General features: G+C 49.7%; 1 protein-coding gene and 1 long non-coding RNA gene across 3 annotated transcripts; one reads left to right on the forward strand and one right to left on the reverse strand.

Moving 5' to 3' along the window:
• The first annotated feature begins 3,048 nt into the window (after positions 1-3,048).
• Positions 3,049-4,613, forward strand: LOC130151337 (gallinacin-13-like). The gene is made up of 2 exons (XM_056343488.1): positions 3,049-3,203; positions 4,337-4,613. Exons 1-2 carry the CDS (start codon positions 3,143-3,145, stop codon positions 4,456-4,458), a joined length of 183 nt encoding a protein of 60 aa, XP_056199463.1. The 5' UTR covers positions 3,049-3,142; the 3' UTR covers positions 4,459-4,613.
• A 3,056-nt stretch (positions 4,614-7,669) lies between these two features.
• On the reverse strand, positions 7,670-27,339 carry LOC130151340 (uncharacterized). 2 transcript variants are annotated; one of them, XR_008822549.1, is made up of 4 exons: positions 23,778-27,339; positions 20,756-23,285; positions 19,408-19,792; positions 7,670-19,146 (listed from the first exon to the last, which is right to left on the reverse strand). It is a non-coding gene; the product is annotated as an uncharacterized LOC130151340 (long non-coding RNA). The 2 variants fall into 2 exon arrangements; XR_008822550.1 differs by having other exon boundaries at positions 7,670-19,792.

Genomic DNA, 27,339 nt, shown 5'->3' on the forward strand with positions numbered 1-27,339 from the left:
GTCCAGGGTATCAGCCCTGACCTCCAGCTGCCACAGCAGAAGGGCACATAGATCTGGTGTCACACCTTCCAGTCCAGTGTGGGTGTCTTGGTTACCCCAGGGCATCCAAATGCTAACAGATGCCGGTTTAGGTGTCTGACATGAGTGCTGGATCTCCATGAATTTTAGCAAGCACTTAGATGTCTTAAGGGCCTGAAGACCTATGTGTTTTCAGGGATATGTATGACCCACCAGACACCTGCAGTCCTGAACATGCGTAGGGTTTTGTGCTTATCTCCAAACATCTCCCCTGGGCTGACAGGGGACCTGGGGAGCAGGCAGGAGGCACAACAGAGCCTTCTGGACAGAGGCTGAGTCCAGAAGCATCTCTTGCAAAGCAGGACTGGTGTTGGGTGGTTTTGGTGGGATATGGCAGAAGTCTAAAGGATCAGAAAAGTGCTGAAACGTCTGGAGGATAAATGGGGTCTGAGCGTTCATAGTCTCATCATGCACAAGAACTACTGGGAAACTGGTGAGAGACACATTTAAAAAAAAGAAACAAAATTATTCCTTTATGTAACTGGTTGCAGTCCTATGAAACTCGCCGTCAAAGAATATTAGTGTGGAAGACTTCACTCTTCAGACCAGAAAATAGCCTGAGAGCAGAAAAAAGGTTGAGATAAATATCACAGACATACTGTGCTTACTCTAATTCAGACCTACCCATGTGGCCACTGTTATGGGCAGGAGGTGGATGGTTCCATGGACTGGGTGAAGCTGATTGTGTTGCAGTCTATAACGAAAGCCTGCCTAAGGTCATGGGAGGGGTGTCTGGGCCAGGGCTGAGCCCACAGATGAGCCCACGGTCAGTTCTTTATGGGCTGAACTTCAGGGCTGCATGAGTGCTTGCTGGGCTCTAGATTTGGTAAAAAGCCACCAGGGGGATGGGGAGGCAGAGGTGGCATTGCGAGCTGGCAAGGGTTCAATCACCAAAGCATTTGCTCCCGCTGGCACAATTTATCCCAGGCTGCATTTAAAATTCAGACTGCTCAGGTCCCGACCCAAAGGCAGATGAAGTCAGTGGAGACATCCTTCCCATATGGGGCCACGGGGAAGATGCAGATTGACTTGACTCCTCCTCCACCTCAAAACCTCTAAGGCACCCAGGAGCTAATTTCTGTGCCAAGTGCCGCTGAGCACAGATCAGCCTTTGTGCATGGTGGGCTCTGAAAAAAAATCTGGTGGCATGTTGGGGAGTGGGGAAGGGTGGGAGGCTGCCGGGCCAGCCCCAGTAGGCTCACCAGAGGCTGAGGCCAACACGGCATAGGGACCATGCCAGAAGGAGGAAGCCCAGCTGTTGTTTGAGCAATTACCCAGGGGACAGAGACTTCCATCCCCTGATTTCTGGGGAAATCTGCTTTATGTTGGCACTGGCTGGTTTTGGCTTTCTTTCCCAAGACACATTCTGCAGCTTGGCCCATGCACCACAGCTGCAGAGCAGGGGCTTGTGGTGGTGTGGAGGTTGCATCCTGGCCACTTTTTTGCCTGCCCCTGTGGAGCCTGCAGCATTCAAACAGCTCCAGACACAGCTCATCCTCTGAGATGGTGCTGCTCCCACCAAGGGAGAGCAGCTGAGCTAGAGATAAAACATGGCGTTTTGCCATCAGTCATCAGGAACACCATGGCCATGTGGTACTTTGGCTCTGTGCTAAACTTCCTGCATACACATGTTCAGACACGTCAGGTCACATACTCAGAGCAGGACACTGATATGAGCATCCACACGCTCCTCCCTGCTTGGGCTGTAGCTCAAGAGCTGCAATCTCATCTCTACTAGAGAAACTCTGCCCCAGCCCCATTGCACCATCTCTCTCGTTGGAGAGACATGGTGGGGTTATGGTCTTCCACCACCACACCAAGCAGTGCCACCAAATCTGCAAAGCACCCAACACTTGTAAAGAGGCTCTGCACATGCCCGTGCTAACAACCCCGCTACAGATGGGGTTACAGACTCATTTTCATTCCCTGCATTCGGTGTGGCTAGTTTGCACGACACCCTGTTCAAACAGTGTCCCGTGATCCAAAGTCCAGCTGGTGAAGGGCCCCTTATCTGCACTGTTTGATGAAGGTGATCCTTGTTCTGTTCAAGCAGCCTGAAGGCCGTTGGGTTTACCTGGCATCCAGCCTCCAAATAAAAAGCCATCAAGGTGACTTATTAAGGAAAAATGGAAGACTTAGTGATGCCCTCTGCTGTGTCATTGCTGTAAAAAGAAACCTTTATAAAGTTTTTATTTCCTCTTCCTCTATTTGTTATTGTTAGGGGAGATTTCTGCTTGTTATTTGCTGTGTGTTATTTTCCAAAGCTGAAAGTCAGGTCCCACCTCTACTGATTTCCTGGAACTGACCTGGAGAACTAGTACAGACCAGAAAGCCTGCCAGCTTTCTTGGGAGAGGTGCAATACACAACCTTTCCTAACGCTCCTTCTCCTGATAATTATGGAGAGGTATCCCAGCTTTCTCATTTAATAAATATATAAATCAATAAGATGCTAAATTGCCTTTTTTCTTGACAGTTGTAAACAAAACCTTGGCAAACAGTCTCTGCAGCCTAGAAATTGGGAAACGCAAACAGACCTTTGATTTTTTAAGGATCACATGATTTTCAAGCTAACTTTGTGTGTCAGGGAGTGCTGAAGAGGAAACTGGATTTTTTCATGCTTGACTGTGTCAGTGCTAAACACAGAGACTGGGAGCTGGAAATGGAAGAAAAAAAACCAACCACTTTGATACTGCAAACACTTGGATGGGATTTTAACATCAAATGCTCGAGCCCACAAACACAAGACTGGGTCAGCCCCAACATCCTGTCTCCAGGAGCAAGCAGTAGCAGACTCCCCAGTGCTCGGTGCAATTTGTTGAAAAAAACCTCTTTCTTTTTTTTTTTTCTTTTTTTTTTCCTGTAACATGGTGTGTTCAAGAATGGGCACATCCCAGTGCAACTGTTTGCTGTCATGTTGAAATGCATCTGAGATTGACAAAGTTCCCTCTGCTCCAGGAGCATTACACAACCCCTCGGGCAATATAAATCCAGGACTTCCCTCTTCTCCATCTCTTCACAGCCCTTCACTCCTCCTCGTGGTGGAACCTCCACCCACATTCAGCCATGAAGATCCTCCAGCTGTTCTTTGCAGTCATTGTCATTCTCCTCCTCCAGGACATTCCCGGTAAGGACAAAATACTCCCAGGGGATTCTGCAGGACTGTGGAGAGAGAACAGACAGGTTCCTACCCTGAGGTAGAAAAGGACAAGACGGGGCCCTCAAGTCAAACCAAGGCTGACCTGACTCTTGCTTCCAATTTTCTTCTGAAATGGTCTCCATGAAGTTCCTGGATGCAGGTGTTCCAGGTTCATAGACTGTACATCCCCTCCTTTCCACCCCTCAAACCCACCCAGAAATGCTAAGCCTAAGCCAGGAGCTTGAGCTCTGCTCCTGACCAGGATACAAGCCTCATCCTCCACAAAGCAAAGAGAACACCATGAAATCAAAAGCATCTTTCAGGGGAAAAGAAGCAGGGGGAAAGACTGCTGGTTTATTTTTTTGTTCATGTTTTCTTCTGCGATTCTGTTTTAATAGAAAAATCTTCCTTGGCTTGGCTTTTTCACTGGTTGCTTGTATATATATGTTAGGAATTCAGGTTTCATTCAGCTGTGAGGTCACGATGATGTTACTAGGACTATGGTGGTATAACTTTCACAGAAAACAAACCTGATAACCAAGAAGATATTTACTTGCTCAGCCTGTTTATGTTCTTGTTTAGCTAACTGAAGTCCTAGGGATAAAGAAGGGAGAGAGAAGGGTTTGCCCACTCCACTGATGGTGGATGTCCACCACTGCCTCCAGAAACCCCAAACTTGGTGTTCCTGCTGTGTGTAAAGAGAAGCAGCACATACCCTTTTTATCAAAACAGGCAGATTTGAAACAACCAAACCAACGCAAAACACCAAGAAACCAACAATCACAAGAATCTCCAAACAAACCAATAGGTAAAACACCTCTTCCAAAAAGACACTTCTCTGACTTTTGATATTACCTGAGGGATCTGCTTCACCTAACTCATCTAACCCAGCTTAGCCAACCCAGAGCTAGCCATCTCACCTAGGCTAGTCATTAAGAGACTCCCAATGCTTGCTGGAGGGAGGTGCTCCTCCCAAGCACATCCAACCTTCACCATGAAGCCAGCTGAATTTCCCTGTTGCCAACTGCAAGCATCTCATTGCTCAGCCACCAACACCAGCAGGGCTCCAAGTGGGTTTGCAGGTCCCCTAAGCAGGTCTTCTGTCCCCTTTCCCCCTGCAGCAAGAGGCCTTTCAGATAGCCAGCAATGCAGAAGTAACCATGGCCACTGCCGGAGGCTTTGCTTCCACATGGAGCGCTGGGAAGGGACCTGCAGCAATGGCCGTCTGCGCTGCTGCCGATGAGAGTGGCTGCGCTGCGATGGACCCTGGCACCCCAGGGGGACCAGCCCAGTGACCCTGCAACCACAACTGTACATAGATCTGCTCTCAGACACCTGCGCGCCTACACCAGTACCTTGGTTTGTGCATCACCAATAAACCTGTTGGGTTTGTATGTCCTTCTGGGTCCAAAGTGCAGCTGTGTTTCCCTCTGAGATGGACCATCCTGCCTAATGCTTGGGGTCTGATGCTGCTTGAGATGCGCTGGGGTATCAGGAACATTTGCGCAAGGCTGGCAGATATGGCACTTGACCAAGGGGACACCTGTGCCCTTCCAGTGTGACAGTAAAAGAGGGATCTTCTGGGCTTGTCCTAGCAGTTTTGAAACCTCTCTTCACCCATACCTCTATCTCTGTCTCTGTTACACCCTTTATCAACATTTATCTCTTGCTCTGTCTACAGAAGAGACCACAGCAGGATCCATCCTCTTCAGGGAGATGGATCCAAGACAGAGGTATGATTTAGCCTCCAGAAGTACCTCTTCCTCCCCCATAACAAGGCAAACCTGGGCGGATGGCTCAGGTTATTCACCTCTAACACAAGGTAAAGATGGGTGAGATAGAGAAATCCCACTCCCAGGGGCAAAACAATTCACCTGGCAGTTGCACCACGAGTATGGTGGGTTCTGTATCTGCCCTGCTTCTGCATGGAGTGATTCTCATGTGAAATCTTACTTGCATAGTGCAAGGTTTAAATGAAAAGAGAAACTGCTCATAAGGCTGATGATAAAGGCAAAATGAGCTTTTCTAGCCTCACTGCTATTTGCTGGTGAGGGATAACCCAGGCTGAGGGTCGTTGTGGGTCTGGGGACAGTAAAGGACTGAAGCATCCAACCTGACTTTGGACAGGCCCTGAACAGTGACACATACAAAGCACGTGCTTTTGGGGTGTGTGTAAAATAGCTGAAAAAAATGCGGTTTGCTTAGTGGGGAAAAAAGGAAGAAAATTTTCACCAGAGAAGAAATGACGAACACGGGTGTGAAGAAGGACGAGATACCAGATCCAGCAAACCACCACCCTGGCTGGGGAGCATCTCTGCAAACCCTGCTACCCTGGGCACCCAACCAAAAGAAAGGCTTGGGACACACGTCAAAGGAAGGGAAGGTGAGGCAAGGGAAGCAAGAGAAGGCAAGGCAAGGAAATTAAAGGAAAGCTCAGCTTTCCACCCCTATTAGTCGATGCCTGCATGGTAGGAAGACCATCTGGCCTCTGCTGTTCCCTGAGCCATGCCATGGTCATCTGGACTAGCCAGCACAGACCAAAACCTTTGGGGCACTTTCACCCATGCCTCATCCATGCAGTGTTTCAGGAAGTGAAAGAAAATAAACTCTCGTATTTCAAACCATATCACAATATTATGTGAGGGGCACCACTGCCTCTTTTCCTCCATATGCTGATCTGTTGAGTGGCATTACAAGTGGGAATGGGCCAAGGCCAAGTTCATTTACAGCAGCTTTTCGCCAGCGAGTAGATGTTGTTGGCTGCAGTACTAAGCAGGAAGAGGAACTGCTCACCATGATGTACTCTGGAGTAGGATCCCAGGAGCAGGTCCTCACCTAGGAAAGGAGGTGGTGTAGGGTGAGCAAAAACAGAGATGTCTTGGAGGTGCAAGGAGAGAGGGGGCATGAAGGTATATGAAAGTCTTCTTGTGAGAAAAGCTGGAAGGTTCATCTCTGGAAACACATAGTGTGATATCTGGGACATGCAAGCAACGAGGTGGCCAAAATTCCCACCCAAAAGCTTCCTTGAATTTTGAAACCATCAGCTACACACCTGGCTTTAACCTAAACCCACTCCGCTATCTAGCCCAGAGGGACCAGTCTTGTCCTGGAGAAAACAGAGGGAAACCAGTAAAACCAGTGACTCAACTATGCCGGTTGACACCTAGTGGACATCATCCGTCCCATGTCTGTCTGGGTTCTGAGCATGGAGTGATTCCCCTGCTCCTCCTACCACCATGGATTAAACCAGCAAGGGACTGGGCTCCGTGTGCTCCAGGGCTGCAAACACCCCTGTCCTTGCTCCTCTCGCTCTGCAGGCTGCAAACACAGTGGCAAGCCTTCACACAGTCCCCTCTCTTGGATGTTTCTCCTCTCCACTGAGTGGCAGTTCGGCTCCTTGGAGGCCTTGGAAAGCTCAGCCAGAGGTCAGCAGCCACTCTGGCTCGCATGAGCCATCAGTCCCATCGAGCAGATAAGGCTCTCCTTGATAACAAGACCTGCCAGAAATGAGCCTCCAGTTTTTCCACCTTTTTGAAGTCTAGCCGGTGAAGTTTCGCAGAACTTTGTCTTTTTGCCAAAGTAACCAACTTCCAGCTCTAGCCTTCATCTTCCCTCCTTTTCCGGGACCTCCTCCCTGCCACCTTCCCTCTTCCTCCTCACTCCTCCATGCACACGCCTCTCGGTGGGGCTGATCGAGATTCTGGGAGGGGGCACCACGAGGGGCTGATGTCATCTGTTTTTGGCCCTGCAGAGAAGCAGGCGCTGCTGGGGAAGGCAGGGTTAGACATGTCTGCTTCTACCCCGCCTGGCGCCAGGAGCAACTGGGAACCTTCCTTTCACAGCCGCCTCTGCACCTTATCAGGGGCAGGATGACATCTCGGGGACAGGCTGCCGGGGTTACAAGGGAAAGGAGGTGGGGAGCCCCTGTATGCAAGCCTCGTAAGAAGCACGCCTGCCTGGGTGTGCGCAGGGATTGTGTGTGTGTGTGTGTGTGTGTGTGTGTGTGCTCACTGGCAGGAGCTGCAGAGGGAAATTGCTCCCAGCAGGATGGAGCCAGCTATCAGCTGCCACAGACAAGAAAATGCCTCTGTGCCAAAGCCCAGCCAAGCCAAGGGCGATGCCTTCACCCAGCTCAGCTCCTACTAAGGCCTGGGAGAGTTTAACCTCTCATATCCCAGGCAGCCAACCTGGAAAATCCTGCGTGACTGTCTGGAAAGTGTTTAAAAGCTGCCCCTTGCCAGCAAAGGAGGAGGCCAGGGCAAAGAGAGGGAGGTGATCCAGCTGCCCCATACCCAAAGCTTGCAGTCAACAGTGATCTCTGGCAGGGCTGGGTACAAATTTACCATGGAAATAGTTTGGAGATGGAGCATCAGGTCCTCTTCTAAATGTTTTTGGCAATTTTTTCCTAATTTGGAATGGAAAACCTTAATTCTCCATAAAACAGCAATAACCCCCTCTTTTCTTCTCTCCCCCAGAAGTGTGGTTTGACCAGAAAAGTATGAAATATTTTTGGCTAAACCCAAAACAAACTGTGCTTCCTATCTGCTACAACACAGCCCTTGGGAGGGAAAAGCCTTGTGGGACATGGATGCTGCAGCCCAAGGAGAGAGATGGTTCCCTACAGCAGTGGTCTTTTAATATATTTTATTTTATATTATTTATTAATGTTACAAAGAATATTTTTTCCACCACTTCAATGGATCATCTTGCTCATACCCCACTTAGGAGAGCAGTGCTCTAGAGGAATATGGAGACTTTAGGGAGAGGAATGACAGCCCCCAAGGCATGGGGCAGAAATGTAAACAATGAATGGTTCTCTTTCCAGTTGGAAAATTTATAAAATGTTTTGGGTTGTGGTTTTTTTGCTTAGAATAAACCAGATTTTCTGTAAAAATCCTTCTCACTTGTAATTACGGTGAGAAAATAGATGCTGAAAAACTCAGAGTGCTATAAAATCAGAGTCACTGTCAGGGACTCTCAGACCCAAGCCCTGTTTCAGAAGAGCCCCTCTCATCTCAGGCAGAGCCAAGCCCTTGCATCGGGTAAGCAATCTGAACATCTACGAAGCAAAGGCTTCTGTCTCCTTGGCCTCCACATCTCCCTTGAGAGCCAGAGGAAAGGCAAGAAATTATGTCTTACAAGGGTTTTCTTATCTCTGCGGATGGCAAAGGGAGCCCAGGGTGAGCTGCCGCCACGGACACACTTCTGTCAGTCAAACGAACCTCTGGCAGCAAAACCTTGGCACTTTTTCTTTTATTTTTTTTTACCATAAGTAAATTGATGTCCTGTTTGTATGCCCCTACAAGGGGACTAAGAAAAGACTCAGCCACTGGGACTGCCCTGTGCTGACCTCAGCTGTCCACATTAGAGTGAAAGCCTGGCAGTAGGTCAGCCCTAGCATCTCAGAGGCTGTGTAATAAAGTACTTTCTTTTTTTTTTTTTTCCAGGCATAAATAAATGACTTCACCCTTCTGGCGAGGTGCTCTGGGCTTTTTTGGCAGCCCTACAGGGAAGAACAGCAGTGCTGGAGCAGTGCAGCCCCCCCAGCCCCAGGGAGGGAGCGCTGGCCGGTGGGGATGCTCCAAAACAAACACTGTGGCTAGCAGCTGTCAGGCTGCTCCCCATCACGCCTGCAAAGCCACCTGCAGCCAAAAGCTTGTGGCTCTTCGTTTGGGATGAGAGACAATGCTGAATTTGGGGAAGGACTTTGCACCCCAGATGAGGAGGGCTGAACAAGCCCTTTCCCCTCTCCATCCTCCGCCCCAGGGCCACCACTTGCAGCACCCTTCCCCAAGCCCCACAAGCACTCGGCCCTTCCTCCAGGACCATGTCCCCATGCCTGGGATGGACACAAAAGCTGTCAGGAGGTTTTATTGTCCAGATCTTCATGCCGCTGTCAGTCACTCCCACACACTGGAAATGAGATATGTGTGACAACATTTTTTCCATCCTCGAGCTTATCATTGCTGAGAAGAGGGGAAGGGGCTGGGGAGGGTGATGAAGAGGACAGGGGAAGGAGGGGAGGTGCACGGGCATGAACACCCACATACACCATCTTTCACCCACCCCATGCTCCCCACATCTATGAAAGGAAAAGAAAAATGGGGTTTTGGAGGAACATGTTGGCAAAGCAGTTGTGTCAGACCTACAGCCTCCTGGCCCAGTAGAGACACTCCTAATTAAATTCCTTGGGTAAGATCCGAAAACACTCTTCCTGAAAACACATCTCAATTCATATGGGTGTACATATGGAGAGACCTTCTGCAAGGACGTTGGCTGGGCTAGCCAGACCCCAAGGCGTATGACCCCTTCCTGGTGTCAGACTGATCCTTCCCAGGACTGGTGGAAGCTCCAGCCAGCAGGAAATGTATTAATACAGCAAAAAGCTCAGCTGTATCAGACACGGACAGGGCAACTGGGGCCCCATCTCTGTGGCTGCAGTTGTGAACTACGCATTGCATCTCACTGGGTTTTTGCAGCGGTCACTTTTACAAAGCCCTGAGAAGGCAGGGTCTTGGCCCACAGCCCTGTTTTGTTGAGCAGAACCTGAAACCTGGCTTTCTCAGTCTTCATCTGGAGAAGACAGAGGGAGAAGAAGTAGGGCATGGTTCTTCAAGCCTGGCAATCCATCCCCAGCCTGGAGGACCTGATGCCACGGTCCTGGGGCACCAGGAACAGCAAGGTTTGTGGAGCTACAGGAGCTGTGGGGACAAAACCAAACCTGCAGCTGGACGACAGGAAGGCTTTAGAGATTTACAAGACTTGGTGAGCCTTCTGATACAGGTCTGGAGTTGGCAGCACTTGCAATGGCAACATATCTCAGTGAGGTCTGCAGGACAAGGAATTGAGGATACAGGTGTAATTTCAAGGGGTCTGTACATTTCCTCTGGAAGTCACTAGATTTATTCCAAGGTGGGGAAGTCAAGCATACCCCAAGTTTGCCATTAGCCTCTTTCCTCCCAAGTGTTGGATTTCTGCTTGGCCCCAGCAGCTCTTTAAAGTAGCCACCTCAAATAAAACATGGTTCCTGGGATGAGAAAAAAAAAATTAAATAACCCCTCCTGCCAAGCTGTTGCTTGGAAGCAAAGCCCAAGCCAACACTGTCCTGGTTTTGCTTCATGGAGAGAAGTTTGGTAATGCTATCTCAGCACGACAGGGAGGTAAAAGCCCAAAGGAGCCACCTCTGAAGGCAGAGGTGAAGCTGAGGTCCCCCTTGCTGGCATGTGAATAGATTTATCTTCCCAAGGAGGGCAGTTGTGGATTTGACTGTTAAGCACATTATGGAGTCTCCCAGGCTTGTGTTTCCAAGGATGGGACTGGCTGACAACACAATCTTTTAATGTATGGTCCACAGTCCGGGGGCAGCCCTATCTGAGCACCAGACATCTCCTGACACTGAGCACAGGGGAGAGAAAACACCCTGGAGCACATGACAGGGGAAAAATGTGCATGTTTTGTCTGTTCAGTGATGTGGTTACTTCTGGTTGCTTGTGTGGGGAGGTGGCAGCTGTGCTTCTGTGATTAATGGGAGGTTTCACCTTCAGCATCGTTACTGCCAGGCTGCCTGTTCCTTGGGGAGCTGCTATCTGCTGGGAGATGATAGTCTTCAAGCACAGTTCGTTAGCAGAATCCCCCGGGAGGGTGGCTGACTGTGGTAGGTGAAGCACAGGCTGGAAGAGGGTCTTTAGTGTTTTGTGAGCTGACACAGTGGGGGATGACCCAAGGTCCTGCTGAGCATAGGCAGAAGCATTTTCCACTGGAGCTAACCCAGTTATCAGCCCCCACAACAGCTCTGTCACTCACCAGCGTCACATGGTGAAAGCTCTGAAAAAGCTCTCTCTTCAGAGACAGGCAGAATCATCCCACCAGCCATTGCCAGCCCCCAAGCCACCAGATGGATCATCCTGAGGTGAAACTGAATGCCAAAATACATGTGGAGACCTTCTGTGACTTGAGCATAGGACAGAGACCAGTGGGTTTCTCATGGATGGCTGCAGCAGTTACACTTTCATGAGGTCAGTGGTCATCCTTAGACCAATAAATGAGGTTTGTGAAGGAAAGTGTTATAAGGCAAACAAATATCTCCTAGTAGGGTGGGAAAGGAGAAGGTGCCTTGGACTGGGATTTTTTTTAATTCTCTCTTATCTGTACATGAGCACAATGCATCCATATCAATGCTGTGCTGCTCTTGAGAACAGAATTGTCAGATTGCCCTTTCACCATCCAGGCAACTGAAGGGGTGAAGAGTTTCCCTTGACACCCAGAAGGTCTTCCAAACCTGGCCATTCAGCAGATCAGTAGTCCAGCCTGGACCACAGGGCTGGCGGCCTGGCAGACAACAGAGAGAACTCCAGTTGTTTCCTTGCCCAGGTGTTCCTTGTCCACCTCTTTGCTGTTCTGTCTTCACAGCTTGTAGGTCACCACAGTGAGGAGAACCTGCTCTGAAGAAGTGGTATCTGCAACAGGGAAGGAAGGTGAGCTAATGGTAATGGAGATGAAGGACCCACTGCTGGGGTCATAGGCCAGATAACACAGGTGAGGCATGAGCCAACTTGCATGGACCAAGACACAACAGCCCAAGTAGGTAGGAACCAGACAGGAATATATTGGCCAAGTGCCAGAGGACAAGTCACCACATGCCATCAGGAACAGGAAGAAGCCGGCTCTCATGTATAGCAAAAGAGCAACCCCATTCCCTTGCAAAGATTCTATATTTCAACCTGCCACACTCACATGTCTATGTGAACTGTCCCCAAGGGTCACATTACCTGAGCTGGCAGCTCTGCTCCCTGTGTCTGGGACTGTTCTGTGAACTCAAGAGGTATCAGTGGATGTCTGTAGGGCACCAAAAGTGATGGACTGGGTGCTTAGCAGACATTTTACATTTTTCTTTCCTTTTCCCCACAGGGCAGTGAGTACACAGATATGCTTGTTTTGAGGGATGTGGGAAGGTCCTCCATTAGCTGGCAAAACCCCATGTAACAGATGGTAAAGCCAAGGCACCCATGTACCACAAAGCCTTTTGGGAACCCATCCTTGTGGGCCCGTCCTGGCTTGGATCGGGCAACCAGCCAGCAAGAGCTTATGAGGCTGCAGACCCAACTCCCCAGTGTGCAAAATGAGCATGAGCACAACCAGGGTTCCCTCTTCCCTCCATAAGCAGTGGTGATACAGAAAGTTGGGAGTGCCTGTGTCATCCATTTGCCAAAATCACATAGGGCATCACTGGCTGACCCCAGCGACATGTTACAGCTCCCAAATTAACATTCAACCGTGTACTGATTAGCTAGTGAAATCATTTGCACGAGCCACAGGGGGAACAGAGAAGAAGCTTCCCTGGTGATTTGTCCTCCTTGAAAAATCCCAGGACTAAACCAGATCTCTGACTCATTTAGCCCCACTGCCAATAGACACACAGAGCAAAACAGCTACAACAACGTCTACTTTGAAGGAGGTGTTGCCTGTCTGGATGAGTGCGTGCAGTGGTCCAGAAATGTCTCTTGTTCCAGATGCTCCTCCCAGACACTGACAGAAATGCTGAAACCCCCAAAAATCAGTGGGTTTTTTCTGGGCTGAGCCTGCTTGAGCCAGCATCCCAGCAAACGGGAGGTCAGCAAAGCCTTGCTGTGGGAAACAACCCTATTTAAGGCTTGGCTCTCATTCAGCTTCAGGATAGAGTTTTTCCTACAGTATGTGACTGGGCACGTGGAGTGCTGGTCTCCACTCCTGCCTCTGAACAGCTTTGCAAGGTTTACTGCCTCAGTTTACCCATCTGTAGGGTGGGGGCAAAGGTAACTCTCTCTCTCCCCTCCCAAAGGGAATTGCTGCAGAACAGCTTATGAAAACACGGAGTAACTGAGACTGAGGGGGACCTCAGGAGATCTCTGATCCACGCCCTGCTCCAGCCAGGGCAGCCTAGATCAGCTGCTTTTGGAGAAAGCTGAAGGAGTGGTCCCAAGGTGTCAAAAAGCATTTATTAGATTTTTAAAAAATATCTTAGAATATTATCTTTATAATAACTTAAAATAGTAAAGGCTATCTTGGGACAAGCTGTCAGAGACAGCTATGCTGAAGAAAGTGATTTCTGGCAGAATTAAACCTCCCACAGAAACATCCTGTGACCCTGTGTGTTTTTTTATAACTTGCACAAATTGAAAAGCAAAAGCATTCAGCAAGAAAATTCCTCCATAGACTGTCAAAAAAAAACCCCAAACCCAAAAACAACCAAAAAACAACCCACAACCAAAAAAAAAAGTCTTAAAAAGCGATTTTTACTTCTTACAATGAAATTTCCCTGCAGAAGCATGGCTTTAGAATCTCTGAAGATCTGCACAATCCAGGCCTGGTATTAGAGTAGGCCTGTAATCAGAATTGTACTGAAGTTGCTGTGCTGAAGTTAACAAGAAAGGTAGCCTTGAGCTATTCTTGAATCCTGAGACCAAGTAATTATGTTGTGCCAACAGGCCGTGGCTGTAACAAGCTACAGCTGCTGGGAAAGCAGGTGCAGGGCCAAGAAAGATAGGGACCGGTACTGGAAAATAGGGAGTAACAAACCACAAGGCTGAAGCACAGCAACACAATTAGCTACATGGATAGAACGCTTATTTTAGTCATGATAATTAGGGGTGTGAGAACTGCACGCGTTTAGAGACTACTAAACAATTATATTTCTGCTTTACGAATATGCATGTGTATGGGTTCTATATAAGTAGTGTTAGAAACTAATAAAGTTGAGCAAGATGCATAACTCATATTGAGCGTCTTCTTGACTCCGGCGAACCCTTCTTCCAACACTTCCCTTCTTGGGGGTGGTGGAGGGGGTGAACCCATCTCCCTCTGTTTCCCTCACCACCTGGAGAAGATGGGTTGACTGGTGGTCATGCAGACCCCATGAGCAGGGCAGCTCTAAGCTGTTCACAGGGTCTTCCTGGGGAGCCCCCAGGCTGCCTCCCCCTCTGCCAGTCCCAGGGTACCCAGCCATGCCTGAAGAGACTGTGGGAGTTGGGCTACCGCTTCCCGGTTCTTATCGGCATTCATGTGCACCCTGCCACTGATCCCACTTAGCTCAGCCACCATGCGCCCACCATGGGGTCGGCCCCAACACCAGGGGACCCCCACTATCTCTGGCACTGGCTGAGACCTTGATGGGGGCTCATGGCTGTCTGACAGCACAGGAGCTGCCCCGTCTCCCCTCTCCCATCCCCCCGCTCTCCTCCTGACACTACCACCACCACGTCTGGCACATGCTTGGCGGTTTCTTGCTGACTGAAATAGCATCAGAGATAAGCAACCCAGCCAGGGATCCAGCAACGAATTTCCATTCAGAAAAACGTCCTCCCCACCCCTTTGGGGAGGACCACCCAGCCACCAATACCTAGTGTGACCCTCTTCATCTCCAGACTTGCAGGCCAGGGAGAGGGCATGTCGTGATGTGACCAAGGTCGCACAGCCTGCTGGTGGCAGAGCTGGAGGCTGGTGGGTTACCAAGTGCTCTCCCAAACCCAGTGCTGTTCATAATAGTGCTGTCGATGGAGTCTGGTTATGTTTTGCATATGTATGGAGGAAGTGAAGCCGCTGCAAGTAGACCATGCTTTGGGGGCTGGCTTCTGCTCTCACTTGTTTCCTTAACTCTTCCAGTGATGCTGCCCTTTGGGTGGCTCAGCAAAGGAGACAAGCATAGTCCTGGGCTCAGCAATTCCTGGACAGCAGTCCTGGAGCTGACCCAGCTTTGGACATTGCACTTTCATGTGCAGAGTTACCCAGACTTTTGTATTGTTGGCATCTTACCACCTAACAAGCCATGAGGGAGCTTGTCCTTCCCTCCAAAGGCTTTCTCATCAGGCCCACAGAAACTGGTCTGGTCTCCTTGGCCAAAGACCACAATGCTAGTGTGACAGGGCGTTGTATGTCACTCGCTCTCTCCTTTTTATGTTGGAAAGAAAAGAAGGGCTCCTCCTTCACGCAGCCCACACATGAACAACTCAGCCCACCTTTCTTTCACTAACTAGATGCAATCTAGTATCATGGTCTTCTCTTGTCATGGCCCATCTCAGGCACCACCTTCTCACATCCCACACTCCACATCATGGCCACGATGTGATCACATGTCTACCTTAGACCCATCTGACAAGGATGCATGGTACCCATCTCTAGTGCATACTTGGAGACACCTAGGTCAGCAGTAGGATGCTGAGGGACGGATCACACAGCCCCTGGGCTTCCCTCATTATTTTCTCCATGTGACCTGGCTGGGCTTCACCAATTGTCTGTGGTCCAGCCTTGCCCCACTGATGCCAGCTGGAGACTGTCAGGGTACCATAAGCACAGGCTCTGCTTCAGCATATCACTAATGTTAGTGGTGGATTGAGATGGACTGTCTCTAGAGAAAGCTTATGGCCAAGCTCTTCCTTTGTCCCCTCTTCTCAAGGCTGCCCAAGCCATGCCTGGAAGTGTCAGGGTAGTTTGGCTACCATTACCCAGCTCTTCATCATCTAACATGATGTCCCACCCTTAACCATAGAGATGGGGAGCCCAGGGGAAACATGAAGAGAGGAATAGAAGATGACCTTGTGGCACAGATGAAGGGACTCAGGCCACAGATACTGCACCTCTTACCTTTTGGCCCATGTCCCACTTCCCAGGTGTTAGAGGAACTGGTTCTGCCTTTGGTGGACACCAGCCATGTCCTGGCCAAGTCCACCAGTTCCCTATGCGCTTGTGGTTGTCACTCTAGGCTGGGATTTTAGTTTCCATTCCCAGTACCATCAGTGGTGGCTCCTGGATCAGGTTACTCAGATGATTCTGCTTGGGCTCATCTGCCCACATCCCTTGTCCAGCAGTGGAGGCTGGTGTGCTGGCTCCCGTATCATCACGGGGAACACAATCACTCTGTAGGTCTCTTCAACCTCTGGTGTATCTGAAGGATTAAGGATTGACCTCTTCCTTTCTGGGGTTATCATCTACCAGACCCCCACTGTTGCCAGGTTACCTTGGCAGGACACAGATAATCCCCCCTATCAAGGAGGGAATTAAATAAGTGCCTTTGTCTACACTTTTAAATTACTAGGTCCTTGCTTTTAACACTGACCGGGGAGCACTGAGCTCAACAAACCCTGGGCACAGTTTGGCCATCAGTACATTCCCAACAAGCTCTCCTGCAGTGAAGAGGTCTCAGACCTGGGATACTGCCAGGACCCTGTGGGTAGAGAAGTGTTTCTGAAGGGCCACCTGGTTAAGCATCCTTCCATTGCACCCATCTGTGCTTTGCGGAGGGTTACACCAAAGATCATGGTTACAGCCATGATCAGGATGGAAGATGGTAAGCACCTGGATTGGGGTTTTATCCATGCAGGTGTTGAAGACAGGCTGTGTGTTGGAGAAACTATGCAAAAGGACAAGATTTGCATGTGCCGTGAGCAAGATTTGCTCAAGGGTCATACCAAGAGCATAAGCCTGAGAGATCAGCAGGACAGTAGTGGTGTCTGCAGAAATCAGTCGGAAAACACGGGTTGTTATGTTCTGGCACAGTAAAATTAAACACCAGGACACGTGCAAAGGAAACCCTGAGGCAGGGCAGACCTGGGACATGGACACAAGCCCCTGTCTCTGATATGTTTCATCCCAGCAGGACAGCAAGGTGTTGGGTTCACATCAAGTCCTGTCCCCAGGACACTCCCGCTCTAGGGCTGTCTATGCACAAGGCAGTGATGGTCTCCTCTCGATGGGAAGCGTGCCACTAACAGGTTAATTAGCAGGGCTTCACCACATGCTAATTAAGTTTCCTACAGGGCTGTGTTTGGAGTTTCTCAGCCAGGTATAAGCCCTCATGGGTGTGTGACAGCTCCCTCACACACAGACCTGCTAGAGCATCCCCAGCTCCCGCCTTGCTGTGAGGTGAGACCTAACATGATGAAAAGGATTTTTCTGGGCTGCTTTTCTTTCAGCAGCTTCCTCTCACAGTACTATGTCTGCTGTAGGAGAAGCCATGATCTTCACTTCCCTCCTACCCTCCATTATTCCTCTATATTCCTCTTCCAGGGTCTTTTGCTTATCTGCCATCACCTTCCTGTTTTTCTTCCTTGCCTAGCACCCTCCAGCCTCCCTGGCTCCTGGACCATTGGCTCCTGTTGAAGTGCTTCCTACTTCTCTAGCTAATGTGCTCCCAGTGATAGCCCCAGGCATCCTGGGGGACCACGGGCATCCCGCAGGGCCCCATCGGGAGAGGATGGTGGTGCTGACCCCATGCCAAAGGAAACGGTGCTGGAAGGAAATGGTGCTGGAAGGAAACGGCAACGGCACTGGGATCCCAGAATATCTCCACAAAGGGTTACCCCAGGGATGCAGAGATAAGCAGAAAAAGCCTCATTTTGGGGGGGGAGGAGGAGGAGGTCAGGGCTGTTTGCCTGAGATGTTTGTGTGTCTTCTGGCATAAACACCAGTCTGGGCTTTCCCAGCAGGCGCCAGCATCCTTTTTGGGGTGGGGGCAATTGTTTATTCAGCCTCTTCTCACCTTGGGACGTGCAGCTCAGCACTGCGTCAGCAAGGAAGATGCTCAAAGCCATGGGGAGACAATGTTAGGAGGGCCAAGCCCTGACACAGCAGTTCCCAGGAGAAGTTGCCTTCTTTTTTTGGTGTTTGTTGCCTTGGGTGGGTGCCAATTCAAGGTTAGGACCTCACTGTGCCAGATGCTGGAAAGATTCAGGGCTGTCCCTTGCCCCTCAGGTGGGACCTACAGGCACTTGGGGCACACATGGGGCCACAAGTGACATAGCCCAACCTGTGGGACAGCTGCCTGCCTTGCGAGGAGTACCATAGGTGGTGTCCACCATAAACCTTAGTGGGCCAGTCTCAAGAGCCCATGGCTCTTGCAAATGCCAGCACACAGTATTTGATGGCTACCAGTCGTCAGAGAGGCTGCAGATGCTCCCTGAGCTCAGAGCAGGCAGCCAGGCCCCTCTGGGAAGACCCCATGGTGTTTTGTCAGCCCTCAGATGCTGAGGTCCATCCCTCAGCAGGTGACCAGGTGCCTCAGCACAGTGGAGGCTGCAGCCAGAAGTCACCACCACCTATTTCCCCATCCCAGAGGCTCTTTGTCCCAGAAACCTCCTGCAGCCAAGTGGTGCTCTGGGGTGGGGAACAGCAACAAAGACTTGGGAGATATCCAGGCCCCTGCTGCACAGGTGCAGCTGGAGACACCAATGGGACTGTGCAAAGGGCTGTGTGTTGGGACATCGGCTTCCCTTACCCGAGGTGAAGAAGACCACCTCATAGCTAAAGATGACCCAATTCAATCTAGCTGACTCGCTACCTCATCAGCTGGGGAAGAAAGCCAGCTGCCAGCTTCCCCTCCAAAAACTCAAGACTTGTCCAAAGTCCCAGAACAGCATAATTTTACACTTAGGTCTCAGTTTCAATACATGCATGTGACTCTGTCGCAATGAGTACAAAGCACGCTCGCTGTCTCAGAGCCAGCTCCATCCGTTCTTCCCAAGCCAAACCTGCTGCCTTCCTCCTGCTATATTTATCTGAATGATTTAGCTGGTTGGAAAGTGCTTGGGGAGGCAGAGCAGGGGTGGAGCGACCTTGGAAATCAGCCATGGGAGAAAACCTGCAGCCGCCTCTGTCCTGATGTGGCTGTTGCAAGATGCTCTCACCTCTCCCTCGGGGTAATTCCAGTGTAAAGCTGGGAGGCTGCTCACCATTTGTTGAACTGCTCATGCTCCGCAGATAATTTTAATGTCTTTAGTGCCCTTGTGCATGGCCAGCTGGGCTCGTTGTCCTTGTGCTGGAGACCTGCTTGCCTCCCAAACCTTCTTAATCCTCATCTCCAGCTGGAGATTTCCAGGATGAGCCGGTGCCACTTTTCTTCTGCCCAGGAGATCATGCGAAGCAATTTGTCCTCCCCTTGTCCATCAGTCCTGTCCGTCTGAATCTACAGGGATAGTCAACCTAAAATGGGAATTCTTACTGATGAAAGTGAGATTGGTGCATTGTAAGTACCTAAAAAAGTTTGGACACCTCCATGCTATCCTGTGGCAGAGACACCAGAGGAAAATAACACACAAAACCTTTCCAAAACCGCCATGGTGAGAAAGGACAATATGCAGTTGCCTTTTAATCCTCACTTTTTTGCAACCCTTTTTAAGATCTTCCTAGCTGGAAGCCCTGCCCGTGCCAGTCAGGAGGTACTCACTCAAATCTCTGCAGCTGCAGATGTTGAGCAAGCTTCGCATGTGACTTCTGCCGCGCGCCACAAGCACATGGGCTCTTGTTGGGCAACTGGGTTTGCAGCAACAGAGTTTCAATCCTCTTTGCAGTAGAGATTTTATGGTGTTCAGCTTCCTGTTCACTCCTGATGCACACACCCCTTGCGTTTCGGTTTCTGATGTGTTTTTTTCTTTCTGTGCTGTGATGAAGCAGGGCTCTGCAGTCACTTTGTTGAGCTGCCAGCAGGCACTTTGAATGCTCCCATCAGTTTCTGTGAGGGTCAATACTTGCTAAATACTGTGCAACGAGGCTGTTCCCAGCTTGAGCAGCTGCCAGCGGTGTCATTGGGCTGGGACTTGATTCAATCTCTCCTGTAGACACAGATAAGGATGCTGCAGCTCCGGTACCTCATCACCTCCCGACTCTCCTCGCTTCTGAAGTGGATCTGCCTTTGTTTCATTTAGGAAGGGGCATAAAGAGGAGGGGACCCACTGAGCCCATTCTGCAAGGACAGAGGGCAATGACCACATCTGGAGAGGGTTAGGGCCGAAGGTGAGGTGAACCCTCCCTGCTCACCTCTCCCCACTCCCTCGGGGGGGATACTGGGGGGAGGGACATTCCCCCATCAGAGCTTGAAATGAGATGGGATGAGATAGCCCCGCTCCCTAGAGGTATTCAGGACAGCAATTCCCAAACAGATGGGGGAAGAGGTGGTGGAAATCACCCTCCAGGGATGAGTCCTGCTCAAAAGCAGTGGGGCTAGGGCCAGATTTCACAATGCCCTGGGAAACGGCAGCAGGAGCTACTTTACTCTGCAGTTGTCTGCCTAGCCAAGAAAATATGCTCCACACATCCCTTTGTAAAGACTTCCCGGACCACGAGATGGCATCAAAAACCAGTGCAACCTGAATCAGACTGGTTTCCCCTCTGGTCTGGCCTCATCCAGCAAACCCAGAGGTCCCCGGTGGGAGCCTGCTGGGATGGATGGCACAGTGCGTCCCTCCTTGCAGGCACCTCCTTTCTGCCTGTGGGAAACTCCCCATTGGCTTCCTTGTCCTGCATATTTTTTCTAAATAAATTACAATGAAGTTAAAAGTTCTTCCAGTTTTCCCCATATCCAAAATAGGTCCAAGCTAGCTTTTAGGTACCAGTCTCACCCAGCCCGTAGTCCCTTGCCGCTGACCCTCAGAAAACCCTCCCAGCACTTTGCCCTTCCTGCCCCAGCTCCTTACAAATGACCCTGATTTCCAGTCCCACCAGTCCTCCTCCTATTTCCATTTCCCCCCTGAGGCTCATGTATAAACAAAGCAAAGAACAGGGAAAAACAGGGTTACCAGGAGAAAATGGGTCCCGGGTGGCTGGCGTGCAATGGACCCTCACACGTCACTGAGTGCCTGGCATGGTGCCTGATGAGATAACCTTTCATTGGAGCACCAAAATCCACTCATTTCTGGAGGATCTTGGGAGGTTTCTCTTCCTGCCAGGAGCCAGCAACGCTTCTAGTCTTGCAGGCAGGCAAAGAGTGCAGGCAGCATGGCCAAGTGGTTGCAGCAGGGCTCCCCATGGGCCAGGACTTCTGCTTTCTCCATCTGGGCTCACTATGGAATGGAGCCTTTATGCCTCAGTTTCCCTTCTGCAAAGCAGACACTAATAATGGCTCTACAGAGAAACTTTATCCCCCTGAAGCTGAATTCTGCATGTACAAGACAGCCTCCATCCCTATATCACCTTTCAACCCCCAACACAATACAGAATATCTTGACCTACCCTACCCCACCACCCTCAATGTGTGTTTCATGCTATGAGCAGGAGAGATCAAGAGATGGAGATAAATCCAGTGACACAGATAAGAGCTTGGGTGTCTCTTCGAATAGACAAGGGCAAGTACAGCCCCATTCCTTGGCCAGCCACTCTGGGAAAGCATCTTCCCCAACCCTGAATCAGGAGGCAAGACTCACGTGAGTGTAGGAACAAGCCCCATCAGCCAAAAGCCCAGATGCGCACTTTGCTCGGGCTCTTGCCTGGGCCACGGCCAACCTCAGAGCCTGCAGAGAAAGGCAAAACTGTTGAACACCCCCCCCAGAACAGGCTGTGCCCAGAGCTCTCCCTGTAAGGTCATGATGTCAAAGTTGCTCTCCACAGAAGGCACACTGCTCCTGCAGAAGAGCAAAGGACACAAAAAGGGGGTGTGTGGGGGTGTATGTTTGCTTTATCTGTCCCTCTGCCCAGCACTCACAGAAAAAAATTCTCTGGATGTAAATTTTTGTGATGTTTGTCAGTGCCCAGGCTTCTCTCACTTCTTCTTTCCAGTAGGCTTCCTCCTCTGAGGTCAGCTGGAGGTTTCTTTTTGAAGCACAAGAGCTGTTCCCATCCTTGGCTTTTCTTACACAAATCTGTCATCTGAGCAGGGGGTGACCACAGAGGGCCACGGAGGCAAAGTCAGTTCCTGCTTTCTGTCACAATCCAGGACGGGCAGATGGATATTGCAGCCAGGCAGCTCGAAAGCACAAGCTCAGCAAGTGGTGGAAAGAGCAGGTCAGGTGCCTGGGGAGAGCCGCTGAGATCGGAGCTCTTGCTGCTGCTCTTGAATTTCCTGGAGGCTGGGGTATGATAGAAGCAAGGCCAAAGTCAGGCACGTACCACAAGTGAAGCCACAGCATCTGGCCCAAAGTGTCTGAAGCTGCCTGACATGTCATATGGAAAGCAGGTGGGAAAGGTGCCCTAGAGGTAAGGTCTTTCCCCAAGAGGAACATCTTGGTCTACCTGGGACCGTAGCAGCTGCCCCAGCCAGCTCCACACTGATGGGGAGACAGCACTGGGGAGCTGGCTCAGCCCAAAGAGCTAAGGAAGAAGACCTCTTGGTGAGGGACAGAGTAGATGGAAAAATTTCCCATATCTTCAAAAATCTGCCAGAGTCATGGAGGAAAGATTGTCACACAAGTCTACCTGTGACCCCAAGAGTACCACAGCCAAAAATTGCTGGGAGAGCTGGCAACAGAGGTCTGGCCACACCAAACAGCAGAACAGCAATGTTCACACCAGGATGCTGCAAAGGTCTGTCTCAAACCAAACATAGGATGAGCTTTGCTCTCAGCCTCTCTTATGTGCCAGGCATGTAGACAGACATTTCTGCCTTTGGATGAGAGCCATTTGCCACCTCCTTGGGTACAGCATAGACTTAGCACAGCTGATCATTTGCTTGAAGTCAAGGAGACACCCCAGGAAGACAAGATGGATGAAGCAAGGGAAGCAAGGAGAGCTTTTCAACAGAAAATACGGAAAATGCTATTAGTGTTTAAATTAGGCAAGGATTTTGCCTTGTGTTAGAGCCAAGGAACAATTTTTTTGCTGTGCAAAGAGACCTAAGCTTTGCAGAAGCAAATGGTGGCCCTGACATTGCCTTTCCACACCAAGCTGGGGCCAGCAGGCTCTGCCCTTGCCATCTCTCTGCTCACCCAGACCTGGATTCAACTTGTCCCAGTAATGGTGGGAAGAAGCTTTTTGCTTATGTCACCCATTCCTGAGTCAGCTCCCAGCAAAGTCACCTGCTTCCTCATGAGTTTGGCTGAGTCACCAGGTGCTGCAGCTTGCATAACCAGACCACAACATTTGCAAGGATTTGCAGGAACGGGGGGCAAGAGTGCCACAGGATCCCCCAGAGCATCAGCAACATAAGGCAAAAGGGGTGCACAGGGGATGGAGCACACCAAGACACCACCACCCACACACACACTTTCCACCTGCCTTGCTGAATGGATGGAAATCCAGGCTTGGTGTGGGGTTTAGTTCTGCTGATGCCTTTATGGCTCAGCCAAGCGCTGCTGCCTCTTGCTCAGCTGTTTTTGGGTTAGATACGGACCAAACCTGCAAAAGGGGAAGAAGCAGAGCTGCAAAACCAGGCTCAGCCCTCAGAGAAACCCTTCCCATGTCTCCCCCATGGCTGAGGAGCCATCCCCTGTGGCATTGGAGAGCTTTACTTACTGGCATCCACGACAGGAGCACACAGCTCCTGACCCAGCCAGCAACAGGGAAGCCCAGCCAGCCTCTTGCTCAACGCAGGCAGCAAAGCTCATTTTCTGTCTGGGCTGAAAAATCTGGTCAACAAACCCCCATATGCCACTGGACAAGCCTAAATCCACTAGAATTAGCCAACAGGAGGTCCAAGGCATGTTTCAGTGAGTTTTCTAAAGCCACATGCTCCAGCAATAGCTCTGGCATCTGTTGAAAGCTTGGAGAGCAAGGATTTGAACTCCAGCTGTCCCAGCTCCCATGGAGAGGTGAGAATTATGTCGGTGTCTAACCCTGCCAGCAAGGATTTATCAGACAGGGTTATGGCTTTCTAAAAATCCTGCTTACCTGTTGCCTTGGGCAAGTTATTTTCTTGGGCAGCTGATCCAGCTGTAATAACCATTATTATCCCCATCAAAACCTAACTGATGAGTCACAGGAGATGTTCTGCTGCTGTGAGGGTGTGCAAGTCAGCTGCAAAATCCACAGAAACAATAGCTTGCTGTTAGAGATGCAGTTATAACTCACACTCAAATAAATTAGTTTGCAAATCGGGGTACAAGGTGTATATCTGATGCACCTTTTAAAATCACTGAGAGGTTGCTTTTCTGTTTCATAGATAAAAAACCTAGCTATGTTAGCTAAAATGACAAGGGAGACCAATCTAGGCTGGTTACTTCTCAATTTAACATAATAAATGCTGAGGTGCACCCTTGAAGTAATGTCTCTTGGGCCAGAAATGCATTCCCATTTCATTCAATCTTTTCATTCCATTTATTTCATTTATTGCACAAATGTCCCATGATAGGTCACCTGCAATATTTTGTGGATTAGGTGATTCAATGCCCCATGACAAGAGGGATGCCAAGAGGAAAACTGGCATTGAGAAGAGCTTCACGCCTATCCTAAGCCAAACTATGTGCTTATTAAATAAATCTGCATTTCACACCTTTGTCGTAAGCAATAGAGATTTTAAACCCTGGAGATGATAAAAACATACTTGCATTATTTAGGGCTTCTTTATTTATATTTTTGGTGGAAGATCAATACGCGTAGAAACTTTCTGTCTTAAACTTAGAAGTATGGGTCCTGCAGCAGCTTCTTTAGGAACTGTTTGCTGCTTGATGTTGAAGCAGGGACACCATGAGTCACTCAGCAGCGATTTAACAAGCAATAAGAGGATGTCGCCCAAAGTCTCCTGGCTATTTTTCTTATCTCATTCTCATAGTGGCGGATTTTGCTTCAAAGTCTGAAGCTTGCTATGGCCTGAGCAAATGTCATTTACTTCTCTGATACACTTACAAAAAAAAAAAAAATCCCTCAAAAGCAAAAAAGGGGGTTGTTTCATACCTGGTTTGGGCACACAAAGGATTTACAGGTTCCTTGGAGAGCATCTCCAATGGGGAAACTTTCCTGGTTGCATTCAGCTTCATATATAAACACAATGTATCTCAAAAATTAGCGCATTTTCAGCCCAAACCGACTGACAAAGGGATGGCAACTTCAACACAAAGTGGGAAGAAAGGCCAGCGGTCTGTGCGAAGTTTCAGGCTTTTGGCTCTTGAAAAATATATGTAGAAAAACAGTTTGCTGCTCCCTGCCCCGGGCAAACAGTGGAGGACATTGGCATAGCCCAAAGGATGGGCTCCGGAATGCCGCGTAACAAGGCAGACTAAAACACATCTTATAGGCCTGCACAGGCTTAAAATTGCTAATATCCAACTTCTAGGCAAAAACCTAGTTGGAAATAAGGAGGTATTGGGAATGAGGAAGCAACCACAGCAAGTTACTGAGAAAAATAAACATTAGCCATGTCCTGACTCCAGCCCCCCAGCATCGCATGCTGTGCCCACATGACTGGCAGACTGAGGACGTCAGAGCCGGGTCACACAGAGAGCAGGGCAAAAATCGGGTTCTGTTGCCTGTGTTTAATGTCAACAAAACCTCATAGGCAAGGGAAAACTGCAAAATCAAACGGCAGTGAGTGTAGTGAGGAAATCCTGTGTGAGTCAGAGGGAGGTTAGGCAAGTTACAAGTAATTAATTTACTTTTTTATTGTTATTTTAATTGCCAAAGCATAAATAAAGCATAGTGAGGGACTTTACTCTTTGCTGGTTAAAAATTATATGTAAAGGCAGGCAATGGTCTAAGGGCCTTTGCATACAGCATATCGAAGCATAAATACACTTAACCACAGCAAGATCATCTCCAGTTTTACTGCATAAATACTGGGACACACATTCAAGTGTATTAAATAATATTCCTTTGATTTTTTTTCAGCACCTCACTAGGAAGCCTTCCAACACAAAATCAATCTTTAAAATGTGAATGTGACCAAAAAATGATTGGATATAAATGGCAGCAGGGGAGGAAAAAGTATACTCACTGATCTTCTAGAAAAAATATGTAACAAACCTTCCAAAAAGTAGAATGCAAATTCTTATGTAAAAATAAGTATGAAGCATAATGCTCATAAAAAAACCAAGAGAGAGGGATGTCACCAGCTGCCAAGGGAGGCATTTGTTACCTTGCAGAAATGCTCTCAGGTGGCTGGAGAGTCTGAGGCAGCCTTGCCCAGGCACCACAAGCAAAGCTGGAAAGCTGGGAAGAAACATGGATTAATCATCTGCTTTTACTGCATCCTGTTCGGCATCTGCTTGTGTCCTGCCACAAAGCCTGCGCTCCTGTAAGGCATCTAAAACTTCTGAAAGTCTAGAGAAGCCGGTCAGCAGCACTGCATCCCTTCAGCCCCTGCAGACCAAGCCCTTCTGCTCCCTCTGTGCAGCACCGAGCGCCACAGACCATCCCTACTGCCCTCAGCTACTGCAGAGGAGGCCTCAGCATTCCCTTTTCAAATTGAAATGTCATTTCAATCCCAGGTGACTCCCTTTGCCAAGCTTTGATTTTCCCCTGGTTGCCGGATGTCAGTAGACTTTTGATCACTGCTTAATTATTTTCTACTCCAGGCCAAACGGTCTGTCCATTCCTGAGAGTGATGAGGAATATATTTTATCCCCACCTTCTCCCAGAGAGGGCTGAGGAAGGGGAAGGGGCTAAAAAAAAACCAAATAAAAACAGATGGTCTTTCTCATTAAAGAGAAGCTTTAGCATAGTTGTGGTTTAGAGCAGGGATTGAAACTGGCTCTTAAGATGACCTTTATGTGCTGTACATACTGCCTGTGAAAATCAGCCAAAATGAGGGGGAAAAAAAGTTAGTTAATGCAGTAACACAGCAAAAAATTGCTGAACTTCCAGAGAAAAACTTCAAAGGAGGCTGGCGGGGTGGGCAGGGGACAGAGGAGACAGGTTGCTGGAGAGAAGCAGGCAGGGTGTGCACAGGATGGAGCATCTCTCCTGCGGGGTCAGGCTGAGAGAGTTGGGGTGGTTCAGCCTGGAAAAGAGAAGGCTCCAGGGAGATGTTGTTGCACCTTCCAGTAGTTAAAGGGGGCTTATAAAAAAGATAAGGACAGACTTTTTAGCAGGACTTATAGTGACAGGGCATGGGGGAATGGCTTTACAAGAGAGAGGGGAGATGGAGATGAGAGATGAGGCAGAAATTCTTCCCTGTGAGGGCGGCGAGGCGCTGGCCCAGGCTGCCCAGAGCAGCTGTGGGTGCCCCATCCCTGGCAGGGCTCAAGGCCAGGCTGGTCGGGGCTGGGGGCAGCCTGGGCTGGGGGGAGGGGTCCCTGCCCGTGGCAGGGGGGTGGGAACTGGATGGTCTTTAAGGTCCCTTCCCACCCAACCCATTCTGTGAGTCCATGATTGCGGAGGCACGCAGGTGGGCTTGAGGAGGGGATGCAGGCGGGATGGAGGTGGGATGGCAGGGGGAGGCGGATGGGATGCACGCGGTGTCGGGCAAGGCGGCGGGCTGGCTGGTCGGAGGAGGAGAACCGGCCGTGCTGGAGGCAGG

This window comes from Falco biarmicus, chromosome 6 (assembly GCF_023638135.1).
Source record: "Falco biarmicus isolate bFalBia1 chromosome 6, bFalBia1.pri, whole genome shotgun sequence".
Lineage (NCBI taxonomy): Eukaryota > Metazoa > Chordata > Aves > Falconiformes > Falconidae > Falco > Falco biarmicus.

Coding starts and splice junctions, on each gene's coding strand:
- LOC130151337 (XM_056343488.1), top strand. CDS start 3,143: ATGAAGATCCTCCAGCTGTTCTTTGCAGTCATTGTCATTCTCCTCCTC. Junction 3,204..4,336: donor CCTCCTCCAGGACATTCCCG/GTAAGGACAAAA, acceptor TTCCCCCTGCAG/CAAGAGGCCTTTCAGATAGC.